Raw genomic sequence first — 22040 nt, forward strand, 5'->3', positions numbered from 1 at the left:
GCTGAAGGGATAAAGCACTAACTGGAGGAGAATAATTGTAAAACCATTGATAAATCCACAGTTTCACTTTGACTCAGATCATCTCCCATAATTGAATCATTCAGTTTACTCTAAATGCTGCAGTTATTTTGCAGAAATACTTTGGAAAATGGTTCTGCAGTGCTAACTCCTGCCTTTTTTTTTATCTGGCAAGGCATTATCCACAGCACCAGATCTAAATTTCATAAACTGTGCACACACGAACCTGCTTTGATTTGAAGCTAATATTCAAGTTGGAAAAGTGGGATAGGTGGGCCTGAATTGCAGCGTTGCTCCTTAGTCTTCAGTGAATAGTTGGCAAAGAGACATGTGCATAAGAATCAATTTTGTAAAATCACACTCACAATGGGTAGCCTCACCTGCTGGAAGTGCATATCAGGAAATTGCAGACATCCTCTGCACAATTCTCCATATTTTGAATCAAATGCTACATTATATACTGACTAGTACATCAAAAAGGGCAGACCTTCCTTACTAACTGCCTTGATATTTTTGAGGAACTAACACCCCCAGTGTTGTGTTCATACTCTATTTATTTGCTACAGCTCACAGGATGGGCATTAGGACCCTGCGGGAGCTATTCACAGTTACTGTATTCATTCTGGTTTGGGACACCATTTTGGGTTGTATAAAAGCACAGTTAAGTTAAGTTACTTTATCCCTGGCTCAGTTTGTCAGTTACTTATGCCTACACAACACCGAGTGGACACCGGAATCCCTATGATATAGTATACCTAAACTTCTAGAAAGCATTTGATAAATTTCCACATGAAAGCTCTGCAAGCTTAAAGCAGTGAAAATCTTAGGATCTAATTAGGGGAGTGATATTGGGTTGTGGAGATGCACTTTAGGAAGGAAGGAAGGAACATAGGAACAGGTGTAGGTCATTCAGCCCCTTGAGCCTGTTCCGCCATTCAATTAGATCATGGCTGATATACATTTCTTCCAGGCAAAGCTCCCTGCTGGGAGTATGATTTCAAAGAATCAGCTCTATAAATCTTTTCATAAATGCGCTCCGTTTTAACCTCCTTGTGATCAACCCTTCACTAAATTCAGTTAATGTAGAACTCCATGACCAGAGTCCTTTCCTGTACTGGGTGCAGTAGAAATACAAAGGAGATACTGAGTGACTAATCTCTGTTTAAGGAAACTTGATTTGAAATTAAAGTAAATTGTCAAGAAAGGTAACACATAATGGAAATTTGTTTTCTTGCTTTTTTTAAATAGCAAATGAAGTTGTTGTTAATCATAGATCTTGTCTTGGTGAACACATATTCCAATATGTGTAGATTTCAGAGAATACAGTCATAAAGATTAAATAAATAAATAAATAAATAAATAAATAAAGACTTGCATTTATATAGCACCTTTCATGACCACTGGACATCCCAAAGCGCTTTACAGCCAATGAAGTATGATATGGTATACCTAGACATCTAGAAAACATTTAATAAAGTTCCACTTGAAAGGCTGCTCCATGATCTTAAGGCAGTGGGAATCTGAGGTTCTAGTTAGGGGAGTGATACTGGGTTGTGGCAATGTACTGAATGGAGTGTCCCAGGGATCAGTACTGGAGCCCCTAACATTTTGGATCTATATAAATGATCTGGAGTCAAAAATGCAACGTACATTGTGCAAGAGGAATTTCCCAGATTTTTTTCCTTCCCAAATTAGCCTGGGTTTTTTATCTTTTCCCAGGAGATCACATGGTTTCGGGTGTGGTGGACACAGTGTATCGCAATTGTGTGGGATAGGCTCAATGGACCAAATGGTCTTTACCTGTCCGTCACTGTTCGTGTGTTCGTAACTTCACAAATGATACTAAACTGAGGGTGGGGGTGGGGGCATTGGAAAGTATTGAAGTAGTTAAGGAATTACTAAAGCACCTGGGCAATATTTGCAAGTAGGCAGAACTAGAAAGGTGAAATTCAATACAGATAAGTGTATGAAATAATCACAGTAGATCTTCGAAGGTTTACTTATTAATAACACGCTAATCTCAAAATAATATATTGCATATTGGTCTATTTAAGGCTGTGTTTTTTTTTTACAAATTCACACTGTGACATGGAAGTTCAGAATACATATATTAATAAAAATTATCTACCTCACTTGGATGTGACATCTACCTTTGAGAAAAGTATAATGCGCAGGCACTTGTAAGCACTATATTACTACATTTTAAATTGAAAACAATCATTTCGAACTTTTGCCTGGAGTAACAGTCCCTTGGTCATTATCATCTTATAGTAATGCATGGATTACTGCAGCAGCTGGAGACCAACATTTCCAGAATTTAAAAATAACGAGTGAGAAAATCCGTTATATTATGTCAGCGTGCACTTCCTGTCTACAAAATCTTACTTCCTGTTGTCACGTTTTGTCACATTTTTGTGTCAACTCTTTGCCATTATTAATCGCTATGTCCACATTCATAATGGTAACAATGTAAACTTATTACACTGTAATTACACCCTCCGGTGGTGGCGCTGCTGCGCTTCTGTTTTGCGTTTCCCAGCTTGTACAGTACAGAAATTCCTTTGCACCAGTCAACTCTACTTTCTCTGCTTCCCACACTGTGGTAAGTTTTGCTACTTAACTACAAATAATAATATAAAATCAAATTTCACCTAAAACTAAGGACAGAATATATGAAAGCAAAGTACTGGGGATGCTGGAAATCTGAAATAAGAACTGAAAATGCTGAAAATACTCTGCATCAGGCAGCATCTGTGGAGAGAGAAACAGAGTTAATGTTTCAGGTCGCGCTGAAACATTAACTTTGTTTCTCTCTCCACAGGTGCTGCCTGACCTGCTGAGTATTTCCAGTATTTTCTGACAGAATATATGACTTTGAAATGGAGATTGAATTCTGTCTGTGTGTCATTTTCCAATTATCCCCCACCCTCTCACTCCCTTTCACCTGCAGATTATTCTTCATCTTGACCCCCTCAGCTTCCTCAACTGGAAGAGTTTCCACTCCCTGAATGTATACATTGTGTGTGACAATGTGTAAAAGATATGCTGAAAGTTGTCATAGAAATTTTATAGCACGGAAGGAGGCCATTTCGGCCCATCGTGTCCGCGCCGGCCGACCAAGAGCTATCCAGCCTAATCCCACTTTCCAGCTCTTGGTCCGTAGCCCTGTAGGTTACAGCACTTTAAGTGCACATCCAAGTATCTTTTAAATGTGGTGAGGGTTCCTGCCTCTACCACCCTTTCAGGCAGTGAGTTCCACACCTCCACCACCCTCTGGGTGAAGAAATTTCCCCTCATATCTCCTTTAAACCTCCCCTCAATTACTTTAAATCTATGTCCCCTGATTGTTAACTCCTCTGTCAAGGGAAACAGGTCCTTCCTATCTACTCTTATAATTTTATACACCTCAATCAGGTCTCCCCTTAGCCTCCTCTGTTCCAAAGAAAACAGACCCAGCATCTCCAATCTTTTCTCATCGTCAAAATTCTCCAGTCCAGGCAACATTCTTGTAAATCTCCTCTGCACCCTTTCCAGTGCAATCACGTTCTTCCTGTAATGCGGTGACCAGAACTGCACACAATACTTCAGTTGTGGCCTAACCAATGTTTTTTACAGTTCAAGCATAGCCTCCTTGCTCTTGTATTCTATGCTTCGACTAATAAAGGCAAGTATTCCATATGCTTTCTTAACCACCTTATCTACCTGGCCTGCTATCTTCAGGGATCTGTGGCCCTGCACTCCAAGGTCCCTTTGTTCCTCTACATTTTTCAGTGTCATACCATTTAATGTGTATTCTCTTGCCTTGCATTACCTCACATTTATCCGGATTGAATTCTATTTGCCACTGTTCTGTTCACCTGACCAGTACATTGATATCTTCCTGCAATCTGCAGCTTTCTTCTTCATCATCAACTACACAGCCTATTTTAGTGTCATCTGCAAACTTCTTAATCATACCCCCAGCATTTAAGTCCAAGTCATTGATATATACCACAAAAAGCAAGGGACCCCAGCACTGAGCCCTGCGGAACCCCACTGGATACAGCCTTCCAGTCACAAAAACATCCAGTCACATCAACTATTACCCTTTGCTTCCTGCCTCTCAGCCAATTTTGGATCCAACTTGCCACTATGTCCTGGATCCCATGGGCTATTACTTTCGTGACCAGTCTGCCATGTGGGACCTTATCAAAAGCTTTGCTAAAATCCATATACATTACATCATATGCACTGCCCTCGTCGACCCTCCTGGTTACCTCCTCAAAAAATTCAATCAAGTTAGTCAGACACGACCTTCTCTTGACAAATCCATGCTGACTGTCCTTGATTAATCCATGTCTTTCCAAATGAAGATTTATCCTGTCCCTTAGGATTTTTCCCAATAATTTTTCCACCATCGAGGTTAGGATGACTGGCCTGAAATTACTTGGTCTATACCTTTCTCCCTTTTTAAACAAAGGTACAACATTAGCAGTCCTCCAGTCCTCTGGCACCACACCTGTAATGATGGTCGGAGCTCTGCTATTTCCTCTTTTGCTTTTGCAAAGTGGACACTGCACCAGCAGCGGGACACACTGTTGCAGCCGTGACACACATTGGTGCCCGGGATGGCCTCATAATGGCACAATTTAGTTAAGTTAACCACCGCACCCCCCTCCGCCCCCTCCCCACAACCTACCAAACCACAAAGCGGTCCTAAAACGACCAAACCATTCCTGTCACACACACACCATGCTCGAGGTTGGGTAATGTCTTACCATTCACTCTAACTGACAAGGCCAATTCCCATATACCGGGAAAAATGGGCAAGACGGGAAAGTGGTGCAAATAAATAATTTTATGTGGCTCACAACTTCTGCAGATATTTAACCTCAAGCATTTTATTATACACCCATGTGCATCTACAATTGTGTCCTTTTTTTCCTGTTACTCCTATGACGTGCAACTCCTGTGGCTTCAGCAGAGGTCAAGGCAGGCTGCTCACTTCCCTACTCTGACTGCTTAGACACTTTTGGCGGATGTCCTCTGGGTTTTGGAGCCTGTGAGGGCTCCGCCAAAGACTGCTCCTCCTGCACCTGTGCAGGGATAGACTTGGCCATCAGGATATGAGGCAGCATGTGGGGCTCTGACTGAGAGGGGGGCAATGATGCGTTCATACTTTGAAGTTCTGCCCGCCCTGACCACTTTTGATGGCATGTGGATGACAAAGTCTACCTTCTGCCCCCATGGATGGTGACCTCACTAAGACTGATCCGAATAGCAGCAGAGGATTACTACAAGGCACATGTCTCCACAAGAGCGGTCATTGAGAGGACCATCAGGGACATAAAATGTCACTTTTGCTGCTGAGATAGGATGGGAGGAGTTTTGCAGTATGCTCCTGCTCTTGCATCATGCATGGTTGTAGCCTGCTGTGTATAGCACAGCCTTGACATGCAAAACAGCATCTTCACCACCCTGCCCACCGCATGCCCCCCCCCCCCCCATTGACTGCACTGTTCCCGCCAGGCAAATGGGGTTTAAATCAGCCCTTTTATTGTTCCTTGCAGACTTACTGCTCTACCTGTTCAATCTTTTCTCCCCACCAGCATCAAAGAAGGAAAGACAGACTTGCATTTATATAGCGCCTTTCACAACAAGATGAGGTAAAAAAAGCACTTTACAACCAATGAAGTATTTTTTGAAGTGTATTCACTGTTGTAATGTAGGAAACATGGCAGCCAATTTGCACACAGCAAGTTCCCACAAACAGCAATGTGATAATGACCAGATAATCTGTTTTTAGTGATGTTGATTGAGGGATAAATATTGGCCAGGACACTGGGGATAACTCTCCTGCTCTTCTTTAAAATAGTGACATGGGATCGTTTACATCCACCTGAGAGGGCAGGTGGGGACCTCCGTTTAACTCCTCATCCGAAAGACGGCACCTCCGACAGTGCAGTGCTCCCTCTGCACTGCACTGGTGTGTCAGCTTAGATTTATATGCTCAAGTCTCTGGAGTGGGACTTGAACCCACAACCTTCTGACTCAGACAATTGGGCCCAAAATTGGCCAGGAGTTGCTATTTTTTTTGGAGAAACTTGATTTTTCTGGAGTATCTTAAAAATCCCTATTTTGCACATTCAGTTTGCGCCAGTGTAAGTGAGTTAATTAGGATTTTTTTTTTAGTTTAGTTTAGTTTTTTCAAAAGGAGGCGTTACCAGCCACCTACGCCAGTTTTAGTCATTTAAGCCACTTTGGACAGCTAATAGTTGCTCCAAACTAACTTAGGCCAGGGTATGTGACCACTTGTGGCTGCACAGAAAGCCCTTGTGGAGAGTTAAGAAATCAACGCAGATAGCCAGAGATGGGGCGGGAAGGGAAGGGAAGAGAACCTTACAAAGCACTAAACAAAGCACAACAACATTCAAGAAACATAAAAACCATCAAGAAGAAATAAAAAATAAAACTTAAGTCCTACCTTCCTAACTCGGGCCCAGGAAGTCAGTGGGCCAGCCGTTGCGAGAGGCCACTCGGCCGGGGATAGATGCGGGCGGGACGACCAGGTGGGAGAGCACAGGGAACTGACGCTCCCTCTGACTGACTCTCTCTGACTATTCCATCGATCTGACTCTCGCTCTCTGACTATTCCAGCGATCTGTGTCTCTCTCTCTCTGACAGACACTCTCTCTCTCTGACAGACACTCTCTCTCTCTGACTCTGACTCTCTCTCTCTGACTATTCCATCGATCTGACACTCTCTCTCTCTGACACTCTCTCTCTCTCTGACACTCTCTCATTCTCTCTGACACTCTCTCACTCTCTCTGACACTCTCTCACTCTCTCTGACACTCTCTCTGACACTCTCACTCTCTCTGACACTCTCTCACTCTCTCTGACACTCTCTCACTCTCTCTGACTCTCTCTCTCACTCTGACTCTCTCTCTCTGACTCTGACTCTCTCTCTCTGACTCTGACTCTCTCTCTCTCTCTGACTCTGACTCTCTCTCTGACTCTGACTCTCTCTCTCTGACTCTGACTCTCTCTGACTCTGACTCTCTGACTCTCTCTCTGAACTCTCTGACTATTCCAGCGATCTGACTCTCTCTCTGAACTCTCTGTCTCTCTCTCTGACACTCTCTCTCTCTGACTATCTCTCTCTCTCTGATTATTCCAGCGATCTGACACTCTCTCTCTCTGACACTCTCTCTCTCTCTCTGACTCTGACTTTCTCTCTCTGACTCTGACTCTGACTCTCTCTGACTCTGACTCTGACTCTGACTCTCTCTGACTCTGACTCTCTGACTCTCTCTCTGAACTCTCTGACTATTCCAGCGATCTGACTCTCTCTCTCTCTCTCTGACACTCTCTCTCTCTGACTCTCTCTCTGACTCTCTCTCTCTCTCTGACTATTCCAGCGATCTGACTCTCTCTCTGACACTCTCACTCTCTGACACTCTCACTCTCTGACACTCTCACTCTCTCTCTCTGACTCTCTGACGAACTCTCTGACTATTCCAGTGATCTGACTCTCTCTCTGACTATTCCAGCAGCCAGCCTGGCGCGCGTTGTGAGGTCACTCGGCCGGGGATAGGGGGCGGGACACATCGGGTCCCACGCTGCAGCACGGCTGAGGGCAGGAGCTACTACGCATGCGTGAAACCTCCAGTGCGCATGCATTGAGCTGCCGGCACTGTTTTTCGCGCATGCGCAGTAGCTCCCGCCCCCTAATGGACAGACCACGCTGCGCTAAGCCATGGGAGAGGCCACAGAGCGGTCAGAATCCGGGGAGATCTTTTTGGTGCCATTTTCACCCTAAGAAGTTGCCGCATCTCTGGTGAGTGCGCTGAAAAAACATTTGGGCCCAAGGGTGGTACCCACTAAGCCACAGCTGAGCATTAGTACTGTCTAAAGGAACCTTCTTACTTATTCCTCCCGTCTTAATAAGTAAACAGCACTGGATTTGCTCTTTGGCCAGCTACAAATTTGATCCTCTACCTATTCCAATGTTATTTAATATTTTGCCACCTGGTTTGCCCACCTATAGCCCTTGCCTTTCGCTCTAACAGTCTCAATCTTTGTCCTTACCAGTATGTGTTTTTCACCTCAACCTTGTGTCTTCTCTTCTTACTCAACTCTTCTTGTTCCTTATCCATCCTAATTTCATATTTTGCCAGCTGATTAATAAATCATAGTGTGGATTTCACTTCCTGACCCCAATTCAACTTATTAAGCAGTGGATTCACATCTTTAAGTCCATAAATCACAACATGCAGGCATTATTGCAAGAAATCATTGGTGGTGACAAAGTTGATACATTAATGATTAGTTCACTCGATTATGCGATGGTAGTGGAAGGTTTTATTCTCTGCATTATCACCAAGATTAGGGAATTTGGCAGTAAATTCAGAAAACTTATCAAAAAAAGAATTAACAGATTTTGTTTCTGTTAGTAACGGAGGTGAATGATTATGATTTCTGGCTTCATTAACAGATATCAAAAAATTCCAGGATTAATCAATATTCTGAAATTTAGTTACAGATGCTGGCAAACCTTTTAATCATATGTAAATAGGCTGACATTATTGATGGTTACAATTTAATGCCTAGATTCAAAGAAGTTGACAGTGAAACTGTAATCAACTTCATATGAAAAGAGTTACTATGCTTTTCATATAATCAGGACTTTCTATTAAAAATACAGCCAAATATAATATATCAATCAATAAAAATATTAGAGTGTCTGGTGGGCTTATCTATTAACGAGCTCAAAACAATTAAAGCTGAGCTTCTGTCTTTTTAGGAAAACTGTAGAGTGTTATAGGGGGTGGTTGAAGTGAATAGTACAGATGCATTTAAGGGGAGGCTAGACAAGCATATGAGGGAGAAGGGAATAGAGGGTTATGCTGATAGAGTTAGATGAGGAAAGATGGGAGGAGGCTCGAGTGGAGCTGGTTGGGCCGAATTTTTTTTCTCTGACGTATATCCTATGTAATCCTATGAATGTAATTATTCTAAAAAGAGTATAGAAACTTTTTAAAGGAACCTTCTTACCAATTTCAAATCTTCATCATCAAGTAGGCCACCATCAGAAAACACCAACATAGGTTCATCATCTACTTCAAAAATACCTGTAAAAATAGTCTGTTTCAGACAACCGTGCTAAATGCAAACTGTATACATAGTACTGAGGTCTAACTGCAACGTTCAGCCCACAGAATGGTCGTCTCCACCATTTTATCCATTATTTTTTCTTTAAAGATTCTACTTGTACGTGTTTTTTCATGACATTGTTACATCACAGCCCTCGCTGAATTCTTTCAAGCGAGAGCTGTAGCTGTTTCTGGTTTGGGTGGATATCACCTCTTATAAAAGGAGGTACTTTAGGGAATTCAGAGCCAGAGTGCTCTCCTGGACTAGTTTCGATCGCCTAGATGGGTCAAAGAGGAATTTCCCAGTTTTTTCCCCCCAAATTGGTCTGGGTTTTTAATCTGTTTTTTTCGTCTCTCCCTGGTCGGTGATCACATGATTTTGGAGAGGGTGGTGTGAAGGGTATGTTGTATATCTGGTGATACACAAGGGATTGCAATGGTATGGGTGAGGCTGGATGGACCAGAGAATCTTCACCTGTCTGACATTGTTTGTATGTTCGTATAGCTTTTGTTAAAGGAGGCTTTTCAGCCCATTTGATTAAATCCTTCCAGAATAGCAACTATTACAGGATCCCACTATTTCTTAAACAAAGAAGTGTCCTGGCCTAAACCACCAATCTTGCAACATGTCCAAGCTGTTGATCACCCTCTGTGTAAAGAAATACTTTGTGACAACTATCCGAAATTTACCTTTTACAGCCCTGAACCTGTTATTTCTGGCCCTGTTGCTCCAGCATATTGGAAATTACTTTTCCAATGTTACTTGTGATATCCCTTTCATACCGTTGTATCCATGTCAATGTAACCCTGTGTTTAGTGGGAAGAGGTTGAACTAGCTACATCTACTGGCAGGCTTCAAAGTTCTAAGAGCATCATCCAGTGACAGTGCTTACCGACAATCAGCTGGACACCCATGCTGAAGACCACGATCACTGCAGCAACAATAATGCATCTATTTAAAGTGATTCGTGCCCAAGGGTCCTCTTCAGCAACATGCTTTGCTTGAATTTTTTCAACAGCCACTTTTTGCAACTTCACTGACAAAGAAAAGACAGAAAAAAATTGTTTTTTCCCCCATTACTTTTGCGTTTTCTTATTATTTTAGTTGAGAGATCGTGGCAGCAGAAGTAAAATGATTCCTTCGAGTGAACAGAAAAAAACAGTTGTATATATATCTATGGAGAATTATAACACAATTCAGTGCTCCAGAAGTGTCTTTTAACTTTCCAAGGTAGATTTTCCCATCAGTTATGCCCAATTAACATGTGGTTAGAAAATTGGGCGCACAATTTGTTACACATGATTTCCACTCATTTAGTGGCCCATTCAATTTTCTGACTGTTTTGCACTGGCATGGGAAGCACTCACCAACTTGTAGTTAATTATATTAAACTTCAACTTATGAATGATAGAGTAATATCTTCAAAGTAATGTCAATTTATAGTAAAGAACATTAATAACGTTAAAGCCCAATGTTCACAACCTACAGACCCAATTGCAAGATGCCGACAAATCTTTTAATCATATGTAAATGGTCTGACATTATTGATGGTTACAATTTAATGTCTAGGTTCAAAGAAGTTGACAGAGAAACTATAATCAACTTTATATAAAAAGAGTTGCTATGCTTTTCATACAGTCAGGATTTTCTATTAAAAATACAGCCAAATATAATAGGCTTCTACATATTTAGATGCCATTGCAAATTCCCAGTGTCTACATTGGTACGGTGCTCAAACATATACCTGTCCAGATGAAATGGGCGTTCAGAGCTAGAACAGTGTGCTTTTTAATGGAAGTGGATTTAAAGTGTTCTATAGTAAGATTGGTAGCGGCATTTGGTGGTTATTTCTGAACTTGCTTTTTTTGTTTTCTTTCCTATTTCCGCTTGATTGGTTATGAGGTTTTATGCCAAGAGTTCTGGCACGGCCATTTTTTGGTATGTCCGTGATATTTTGGCAATGTGCTTATTAGTGAGGATTCTGCTTTACTTGTGCTTTTTGGAGGAAGGAAGAGAAAGGGACGGATGGCAGGTAGTTAAGCTGCACCAGGCGCAGACTGCATTCACCTGTCGGTACTCTCCTACCACATTTATGGGTATACGTAGCTCCCCGGCGATAACCAAGTAGAACTAGCTGCATAGACTCCAGATCAGTAGCAGACAGATGCCGAGCTCTGCCATCTACTGCAAAGACACCTCCAGCAAACACACACCATTGAGCTGGCATTGTCAGAGGAGCAATGGTCAGCTGTACCCTTAAATCCTCTTCCCTTGTCTCTATTCAGGTAGTGATTACAAGATGGCGTCTAATTGAGAAGTTCAAATTATGTTATAATCTACAAAAGGGAAGTTTTTATTACTGTCAGCTGAACTGTGAGAAGAGATCACTGGCCAGAACATACTCCAGGTTATGTCATAATTATAGATAGTACACTGTTCACTTTGCTATTTTGAATTTATTTGTGAGCCAAAAGCACTGTAAGGGCAGCTGCTCAATTATCCGTGTGCTTCAAATCATTAAGCTCAGAGGGCTTTCACACTGAAGGAGTTACAATTAAGAAATTATCATCAGGCGACAAGGAAATAATTTGCGACTGGTTGCCTGAGAATTCTATAAAAAGTACTTAATTAAAAAGCCTTTCCATTTGTGCAATGTATGCACTGCATAAATGCATTATGGTATCAGGAATTTCAGGCTTGCAAACCAGAAATGTATACTTACAAACTCAAAGATGTCAACAGATAAATTACTGTTGCACTATTAAACTTAGTTTCAAGTGTCATAAGCAAAATAATGATGTAAATGTTTAATTTAGAAGATGTATCCTCTCTGGCTGATTCATATTATGCATGATGTAACAATTGTGATAGTCTTAATCTGTTTGTTGCCATCTTTGCTATAAATCTGGCTACTGAGTCAGTAAAACCATCATGCAGTCGAGATAAGCACTGAGATTTTAGCAAGGTTCAGGGCACATGTGTCTTGTTGTCTCTGATTACCAAAGAATGGTTTGTTTTGAAAGGGAGCAAGCTGATCCACATTAGCTCCCAACTGGATATTACCTGGCACAATTCAGGTCATTTCAAACTTGGAGTTAAAATTGTGCTTAAATTTAGTATGTAATCATTTTTTAATGCAATAATCTTTCACTTCTATCTTTAACTGTGAATCACGTGATAGATTTTCTTTGCATTACCTTCTTCGGTCTTCTTACTGTTCAGTTTCTTATCCTTTGGTACTTCTGTACTTGATTTCTGCTGTGCCATTTGTCTATCACTTGCATCTGTAGATTTTTCTGCTTTTACTTCCTCAATTTGTAACTCATCTTTCTCCTTCTCTGTGTCCTGCAAAAAGTATGTAAATATACCTCTATCATGAAACCTCAATGGGCAAGACCCATAGAGTAATTTCTTATGAGCACAAACAATTTCTTACGTGTAAAAGTAGTCATTTGCTCTTATGTGAGAGCAGTTTAGCACCAGCATGATGTTGAGGGAGAGCAGATGAGCGATGCCAGTTTGACTTGAGCTGGAGGTAGCAGTCTTGGCTCAATGGGAGCACTCTCATCTCGGAGGCAGGAAGTTGTAGGTTCAAGCCCCGCTCCAGGAACTTGAACATGTAATCTGGGCTGACACTTCAATGTTACCAGATTTGAAAAATGCTGCTTTCACTACACATGCACAGTTCTCCCTTGATAATCTAGGAGGTATGGGATATTAACTCATTTTCTGTCTCATTTCCCCCCAAAAGATGAAAATATGAGCTATTAGGGACATAATAAAAGAGAAATTACAATCCTCTGAGATATCTGAGCTCCTCCAATTCTGGTTTCTTGCACATCCCTGATTCTAATCGCTCCATCATTGGTGTCCATGCCTTCAGCTGCCTAGGCCCCAGGCTCTGGAATTCCCTCCCTAAACCTGTCCGCCTCTCTACCTTTCTTTCCTCATTTAAGACATTCCTTAAAACCTACCTCTTTGCCCGAGCTTTTGGCCACCTACCCTAATATCTCCTTATGTGGCTCGGTGCCAAATTTTGTTTGATAATTGCTCCTATGAAGCACCTTGGGACATTTTACTACATTAAAGTCGCTATATAAATGCTGTTGTTGTTGAAATGGCTTTTGACTCAACAAGTTTGTTCTTCTACTGCCACTACATCATTGTAATGAATGTACATACAGGTCCATTCCAGTTTAATGTTTGTCCCATATTTAATTGTTATTATTGGTGTCAGCTCACCCTTCCAAAAGACAGAGAGGGACAGTTTACCTCACCGTCAGCAGGGGTGGGCACCCACTTTGCACCAAGCCCGGGAGATCGGGGTGGGGGAGGGGGGGCGGTGAAGGGCGATGGGGAGATCGGGGGGGGGGGAGGGGTGATGGGGGAAATCGACGTGGGGATGGAGGGAGATTGGAGGGAATGGGGAGATGGAGGGGGGCAATGGGGAGAATGGGGGAAATGGAGGGGGTTTGAGGGGTTTGGGGGAGGTGGAGGGGGAGAGATGGAGGGGGGGGGTGGGAGAGATGGAGGGGGGGGATGGGAGAGATGGAGGGGGGATGGGAGAGATGGAGGGGGGGATGGGAGAGATGGAGGGGGGGATGGGAGAGATGGAGGGGGGGATGGGAGAGATGGAGGGGGGGATGGGAGAGATGGAGGGGGGGATGGGAGAGATGGAGAGGGGGAATGGGGAGATGGAGGGGGGATGGGGAGATGGAGGGGGGATGGGGAGATGGAGGGGGGATGGGGAGATGGAGGGGGGATGGGGAGATGGAGGGGGGATGGGGAGATGGAGGGGGGATGGGGAGATGGAGGGGGGATGGGGAGATGGAGGGGGGATGGGGAGATGGAGGGGGGATGGGGAGATGGAGGGGGGATGGGGAGATGGAGGGGGGATGGGGAGATGGAGGGGGGATGGGGAGATGGAGGGGGGATGGGGAGATGGGGGAAATGGGAGGGGGGATGGGGGTTAATGGGGAGATGGAGGGGGGAATGGGGAGATGGAGGGGGGAATGGGGAGATGGAGGGGGGATGGGGAGATGGAGGGGGGATGGGGAGATGGAGGGGGGATGGGGAGATGGGGGAAATGGGAGGGGGGATGGGGGTTAATGGGGAGATGGAGGGGGGAATGGGGAGATGGAGGGGGGAATGGGGAGATGGAGGGGGGAATGGGGAGATGGAGGGGGGAATGGGGAGATGGAGGGGGGAATGGGGAGATGGAGGGGGGGAATGGGGAGATGGAGGGGGGAATGGGGAGATGGAGGGGGGAATGGGGAGATGGAGGGGGGAATGGGGAGATGGAGGGGGGAATGGGGAGATGGAGGGGGGAATGGGGAGATGGAGGGGGGAATGGGGAGATGGAGGGGGGAATGGGGAGATGGAGGGGGGAATAGGGAGATGGAGGGGGGAATGGGGAGATGGAGGGGGGAATGGGGAGATGGAGGGGGGAATGGGGAGATGGAGGGGGGAATGGGGAGATGGGGAGGTCGAGGGGGGATGGGATGATCGAGGGGGGGGATGGGGTCGAGGAGGTGATGGGGAGATGGGGGGATGGGCAGATCGAGCGGGTGGGTGGGGAGATTGTGGGGGGATGGGCAGATGGAGGGGGTGGGGTGGGGAGATGGAGGGGAAATGTGGAGATGGGGGGGTTGGAGATCTGGGGGGGGGTTGGGGGAGATGGAGGGGGAGGGATGGCGAGATCGGGGGTTGGGGGAGTTCGGGGGATGATGGGGAGATCGGGAGATCAGGGGATGGGGATGGTAGTTGAGGAGAGATCATGGAGGTAAGTTCCTTTAGCAACAGAAATTTAATGTACATCCTTATATCCATTTTGATCACGTGCCATTGGTATAATTCAATGTAGCAAATAATATTCTTAAATGCAAAAAAAGGTCACTTACATCTGATTTTTCACTGATCTTTTTACTTTTCTTCAAAATAGGAACATCTGTAGTGAAAGAATGAACTGTTACATAACTTTGTGCTGAGCCTTTCCTTTGTGAGAATCTACACTTCACTAAGTGTTGCAGTGATTCACTTGCACTATAGTACAGTTCTGAGTATATGTAGAAAAGGAAAATGTAAGAAGTTAACGTGAAAAAAAGATAAAGAGTCAATAAGTGGCAATGTAGTGAAAAAATGGAAAGGTAAGACAATTTGAGGGTGAAATCAAAGAAGGGATCAAAATAAAACCTATCATATATTAAAAATCTTCCATCTACACACACTTCCTGTCAATAACCCTTACTTCCTGTTGTTACATTTTTGTCACACGTTTGTGTCAGGTTTTGCTATTATAAATTCCTATGCCCACATTTATTGGGCTCAATATTCCCCAAGCCCGTTTTCTGGCGTATTGCCAGAGTTATGTCCTTTTTTCTAGGCCAGAAATGCGGCAGAAATAATTTGCCAAAGTTTCCCGATGTATAATTCGAATTTGGCGCCATGCAGCGAGTCCAGTCTCCTCGGGGGGGTGGAGTCTGCTGTCTGCACCGAAAAACAAAGCCGCACCTTCTGTGCATGCGTGGGGAAAAAAAGTTACGTTTTTGACGTCGTTCCAATGGTCATTTGGAATGCTCAATATAGCTCGGATTTGAACATTGACCATTTTTAAAGAGCCAGTTGTGTGTGTGAACACATTGAGTGCTGTGTGAGAGCATTGGAAAAATTGCAGCTGCAGCAATACAAGGTGCAACACGGTGCAAGGACCAAGTATTTCTTACAGGAAGAAGTGGAGGCACTAGTTATTGTGGTTGAGAGCAGATGCCAGGAGCTGGACACCAGCAGAGGTCACATAAAAGTTCCATCCAAAGAAATGAAAAAACGCTGGAACCAAGTTGCAGAAGATTACTGTGCAGTGGTGACCACTGTGAGATCTGGAGGCCAGTGTAAAAAGAAATGGCAGGACCTTGGTCAAATAGTTAGTGTAAGTAATATTTTCATTTATTCAATGCAATTGCAATTATAAATGTGACCAGCTGTATGTCCCACCCAGCAGAAAGACACCTTCTCTAAAAAGTTGCATTTTCATCTTTGCAGAGGAAGGTGGCACATAATAAAAGGGAAAGAACTCGAACAGAAGGAGGCCTGGCAAATCTTCACTCACTGACACCCTTGGAAGAGAGGGTCGTTGCTTTGATGGCTCCTGCCTGGAAAAAAGCAACCACCACTGCACAAACTGAGGCCACAGTCAAGGGAGAGGGTAAGTCCTGCAAATTCATCATGGTCCCTCAAATCAGCCTGCTGCCTGGCCTGCGATGTGTGAGCCTACCCACCTTGCCCCCTCCTCTGCTGTTAACCATTTGACTGTTCTGTTATATTTTGCAGAACTTGATGTCAACTCTGACGATGCAGAAGATTCAGACGCGGACGAGCCTGAAGAGGAGAACATCTTCCAATCCAACCTTCTGACACAGTGTGCATCACTCAGGTGGAGGTATGAACGCCTGTCTCGATATACCCGAGTAGCACCATGATGCATAAGGCTCGCACAAGGCATGGCATTGTCAGTATTGCCCCCAAACTTAAATTTAACTTTTGAAAGAAGCTCAAAATGGCAGGAAAGCAAGCAGACAGGACAGGTTTGCCGTTCTCTCTCTCTCCTCAAGGTCTGTATGGATGGACCACACCCAAAGGTCTTGTGACTTATCCTCTCTCCTCCCCACCCCCCCCCCCCTTTACTAATTGGTGTGTTGTGAATTCTCCCCTTCTCTCTCTCCTTCCCCCCCCACCCTGCCCACTCATTGCAGTCTTCAGTGCAGAAGACACTTCGCTCCCCGGGCTCCAAGCCTTCCGATTGGCACCTCGCTCTCTCTCTCTCTCATTCCCCCCCCACGGCTTGTTTTGTAGCCGAGCCCCAAACCGCTGTGTCCGATTCTGTTGGCCAAATCTTCGACCCTCCAGCCCTGCTTCAAGATATTCGGTGGTGGCGTGTGAGTGAGTAAAAAACTCTCAGTGTAAATCCAACAAATTTACACTTCTACGTTGACAGGCAAAAAAAAGTTGAACTTTATTATTGATTTTGACAGTGTTCTTGACTCCCTCCAAAATCTTCGATTTAAAAACAATGGCGTCTTTCAGCGCCGATTTGTGAATGTTCGCTGGTTTTCTTAAGTGCGCAGAAGGTTTTTTGGGAGTGGCCAGATATACCGACCTAAGAGGGAAAAATGTTGGCCAAACTGCGAACAATTGAAAAAAACCAGCGCAGACATGAGGGAACGCCAATGATGTAAAAAAAAATTGTCCTAGTAAAATTGTAATGAAGTCAGTTATGCCGACGCAGATTGCAGAGGGAAGCTTGCAAAAAATAAATACACCGAAAAAAAAAACAGCGCAAGTGACCGGGGAAAATTAAGCCCATAATATGTAAACTTGTCACACTGCAATTACATTCTTTTGCCAAAGATGGCGGTATAGTGCTTCCATTGTTTTGTACCTATCAGCTTCTCAGCTTGTACTGCAGAGAAACATGTATGCTCCAACCAATTCTATTTCCTAGCCTCCCAAATTGCTTTATTTTGGTACTTAACTCTAAATAACAATATCAAATCAAACATTATATAAAGATAATTTCATTGAATTATGTTTGTGCGCCCAGTTTAATTGTTCTACTGCCCTCCAATTCTTCTTCATCTGACGACTATGCTTGATCTTGGCTCTCAGTGTTCAATGCTATGGGAGTTTGACTAGTAACTATAAGTGACTAGTAAATATAGAAGAATGTTGAAGGAGAACATGGAAGGGCATGAATGTGAACAGAAGGAACAAGAAAAATGCTATGGTGAAGCTCCCCAATGCACCAACAAATGGAAGAACACAGCTTCACATATACAATTACTCACACAGCAAGTGTTCAATCTCAAATATGTCAACAGTGGGAGGTGCGAAGTGAAGGCAGGTGCTTCTCCGCAGAAAGGGAGGGAATCATTGGTGGGTAAGTTACTCCCAGCCACCACCCTCACACCTCTCAGTGCCTGAATCAAGAGTAGCACAGATACAAATGTAGGTCTAAGCTCTGGGATAGAAAATGGTGTGGTCATTACTAAAAGAGATGAAACTAAGTTGATAAAGTGTCTTCCGATCACTGCTGCATTGAAATGGATACCTGCTCATGATTCTAAATTACTTCCCACTCAGGGAAACAGAACCCCTTTGCTGCAAAGTGGGACTATACAGTGTTTTGACTTTAATATACCTTGAATTAACAACGGCTCTTCTTGAGGTGGTATTTCTTGTATTGCTTCTGCGAGATCTTCCTCGACTGACTTAAAGATGTCTTCTTCCATGTCAGATCTTTGAAAAGATAAAAAAATGATTGAATTAAAGATTACAAGTCAATTAAGCAAGCAGTTTTGCTGTAAAATGTCATCATGCCGTGTCTCACAACGTTTGATATATGGTATGGTACATGTTAACTGTTTATGTAGTGAGATACATTTCTTTTTTGAGTTTTATGAAATAGCACAGATCAAGAGAGAATGTGATTGCCACAGAAACACGATGTTATATCTTTATTTCATATGTTTTTTAAATATCAAAAGATAAAATACAGATTATCACTACATTTCTAAAATGGCAGTCAGCAGGAAAACAGATTTTGATAAAAGTTCCTTTTGATCTCCTAGATGGCTGGGGAACAAGTCTGCAGACCTGCAGCTTAACACGAATTGACAGAGCCAACTCTGATTACCGAGCCAGTAGGAAAATCGATTTCAAGGTGCAAAACACAGTCTGGAGGGAAAGAAAGAAAGGAACTTACAATTTCTTGGCATTAATACCGTAGCTCCCAACAGGTAATGACTGTTAACATCTCTGTTCAAGTAAAGTGGTTGTAATATAAAAGTAGCCCAATGGCATAAAACTACAACTCTCAGGGGTCAATTCATATCATCCACGTACAAGATCTTCTCTTTAACATCTATTTCATCCAAAGGATCTGTTGCTTGTCAGAGATTGTAAAAAAAATCGCGCTGAAAATGATAAGTTAACTGATTCTAAATGATTTGCTGTTTTAGTAACTTGTTGTGTCCTTTTCTTTCTGTGTATTATTTCACCTGTAAATACATTTGGCAACATTATTTTAGCTTGTATCACCATTGAAGGTGATAGGAGAATGAGATAGGCATGAGATAGGCGACATGAGGAAAAACTTCCTCACGCAGCGAGTGGTTAGGATCTGGAATGCGTTGCCTGAAAGGGCAGTGGAGGCTGATTCAATCGTGGCTTTCAAAGGGGAATTGGATAAAAATGTTACAGGGCTAAGGGAAAAGGGCAGGGGAGTGGGACTAGCTGAAGTGCTCTTGCAGAGAGCCAGCACGGGCTCGATGGGCCAAATGGCCTCCTTCTGTGGTGTACCCATTCTATGATTCTATCATTCCACGTATTCTCCACTGTATGATATACAACTATTCGGGGTTAATTGTTAAACACGGACATGCTAATCTGCACACAATGGAAAATAAAGTCCTAGGTTTTGGTTGATCTGCTTATGGAAATTGCCATGGTCACAATTATTTTGTTTATTGTGCAAGAGTTTTGTCTTTCAAAAGTCAGAATAGTTTTAATCAAACGTTGGTATGAACACTGTAATACAGAGGAACTCTTATTTTGACATTTCTTTATGTGCTGCCTATGAAGTATGAAAGTCCTTAACTAGAAACAGAAAGAGAAGGGAAATGTAAATCAATATATGCAGAATAAAGGCAACCGACTTCTCAAGGCAGATTAAAGCTGACAGGCTCTGCAAACGCCACTCTGACATATTTAAAACAAGTTAAAATTCCATGTGAAATGTTATGGTTATGGTGTGGCAATAGCAGCATCTGTTGATGTTGATAATTTGACTGTGTTTAAGAGAATCAATTTCTTTATGACTTAATTTAGAATGCAGAAACTACAGTCACATGAAAATTGCAAGGAGACACAAAAATACAGAACCTTCAGAGTTAAGCCTCATATTTTCTGGTGCCCATTTCTCTCGCAACCCCATATTCAAATCCCCCTAGCCCAGTTTCCATCTGTGTTGTAATACCAAATCCATTCAGGCCTCTGTGATAGTGATGATAGAGCATTTCCCTCCTTAGTGTCTCTGCAGTGTTTGACCCGGTTGATCATGCCTTCCTTCTCCATCAACTATCCTTCACTGCCCAGGTCTGCAAAATTGCCCTTGTGTGATTCCATTCTATTTTTCTGGACAAAGTCAATGCATCTCCAGCAATGCTTCTCTCCCTTCCCTGATACTGTTACCTCTAGAGTCACCCAAGGAACTATCCTTGGCCGCCTCCTCTTCCTTATCTACATGCTGCCCCTTGGCAGCAGCACCCACCAGCAATAGGTTAACTTCCATCATCATCATCATAGGCAGTACCTCGAAATCGAGGAAGACTTGCTTCCACTCTAAAAGTGAGTTCTCAGATGACTGTACCGTCCAATACGAGAATTACAGTCTCTGTCACAGGTGGGGCAGACAGTGGTTGAAGGAAAGGGTGGGTGGGGAGTCTGGTTTGCCGCACGCTCCTTCCGCTGCCTGCGCTTGTTTTCTGCATGCTCCCGACGACAAGACTCGAGGTGCTCAGCGCCCTCCCGTATGCTTTTCCTCCACTTAGGGCAGTCTTGGGCCAGGGATTCCCAGGTGTTGGTGGGGATGTTTCACTTTATCAAGGAGGCTTTGAGGGTGTCCTTGAAAGTTTCCATTTGCCGCATAAGAGTTCTGAGTAGAGCGCTTGCTTTGGGAGTCTTGTGTGTGGCCCGTCCAATGGAGCTAGTTAACTTCCACATGTATGCTGATGACATGTGCTTCCATCTCTCCAGCACTTCTCTTGAGCCCATAACCACCTCCATGCTGTTGGACTGTCTGTCAAACATCAAATCTTGAATAAGTCGTAACTTCCTTCAGCTGAAGGTCGGAAAGACTGATGCCACCATTTCCGGTTCCTGCTGTAAACTTCACAACCTTGCAATAATTCTATCTTTTTGGCCCAGTGTTTACTCACTGCCTCTACCTTCTCTTCTTTGGCTCAGTGTCTGATCACCTAATTATTTTTTGTAAAGCACCTTGTATCGCTTTATTGTTATTGTTAGTGCCCGACTATTATGATTCACAACATCTGTAAAAAGAATGTCGCCATTTATTTTTACTCCCATGTTTACCAAAGGAAGTGACACACATGATCCTATGAGTGGCAGCAGCCACCTCAAGCCATCCTGAAGTGGGCACTCTTCGTGCACAGGCCTAGACAATATCAACCATTGTCAGTATTGTCCAATCTTGTCCTTACTCACCAGAAACTGTTCAGGAGTAGGAGACCTAGCTGAATGTGTCCTCTGTAGCCCAAGAATTCTGACACCCATTGCAGTGATCCCACCATCATCATCATAGGCAGTCCCTCGGAATCGAGGAAGAATTGCTTCCACTCTTAGCATGAGTTCTTAGGTGGCTGAACAGTCCAATACGAGAACCACAGACTCTGTCACAGGTGGGACAGATAATCATCGAGGGAAAGGATGGGCAAGGAGCCTGGTTTTCCGTGCGCTCCTTCCGCTGCCTGCGCTTGATTTCTGCATGCTCTCGGCGACAATACTCGAGGAGCTCAGCGCCCTCCTGGAGGGCGGTCTATGGCCAGGGACTCCCAGGTGTCAGTGGGGATGTCGCACTTTCCCATTACCAGCACCCAGATGAATACAGCAGCGCAGGCTAGGGATCAAAACTGGTACCTTTCTGGTCAGTATAACACTCATCAAAAACACCTTCTAAACCCAGCAGCAACAACAACAACTTGTATTTGTGTAGCGCCTTTAACTGAGTAAAATGGCTCAAGGTGCTTCACAGGAGTATAATGAGATTAAAAAATTGACACTGAGCAGCAAGAGTAGAAATTAGCGCAGGTGAC

General features: G+C 43.7%; 1 protein-coding gene across 1 annotated transcript in view; it reads right to left on the minus strand.

The window, feature by feature from the left end:
• LOC139228606 (glutamic acid-rich protein) overlaps positions 1-22040 on the minus strand; it is a 48524-nt gene that overhangs the window by 1228 nt on the left and 25256 nt on the right. The window contains exons 2-6 of the mRNA XM_070859782.1: positions 18347-18444; positions 15054-15100; positions 12351-12498; positions 10046-10189; positions 9055-9131 (exon numbers count right to left, since the gene is read on the minus strand). Coding sequence (XP_070715883.1) covers positions 9055-9131; positions 10046-10189; positions 12351-12498; positions 15054-15100; positions 18347-18437 — 507 coding nt within the window. The 5' untranslated portion in view covers positions 18438-18444. The remainder of the gene's footprint in view (positions 1-9054; positions 9132-10045; positions 10190-12350; positions 12499-15053; positions 15101-18346; positions 18445-22040) is intronic.

The sequence above is a fragment of the Pristiophorus japonicus genome, chromosome 18 (assembly GCF_044704955.1).
Source record: "Pristiophorus japonicus isolate sPriJap1 chromosome 18, sPriJap1.hap1, whole genome shotgun sequence".
NCBI lineage: Eukaryota > Metazoa > Chordata > Chondrichthyes > Pristiophoridae > Pristiophorus > Pristiophorus japonicus.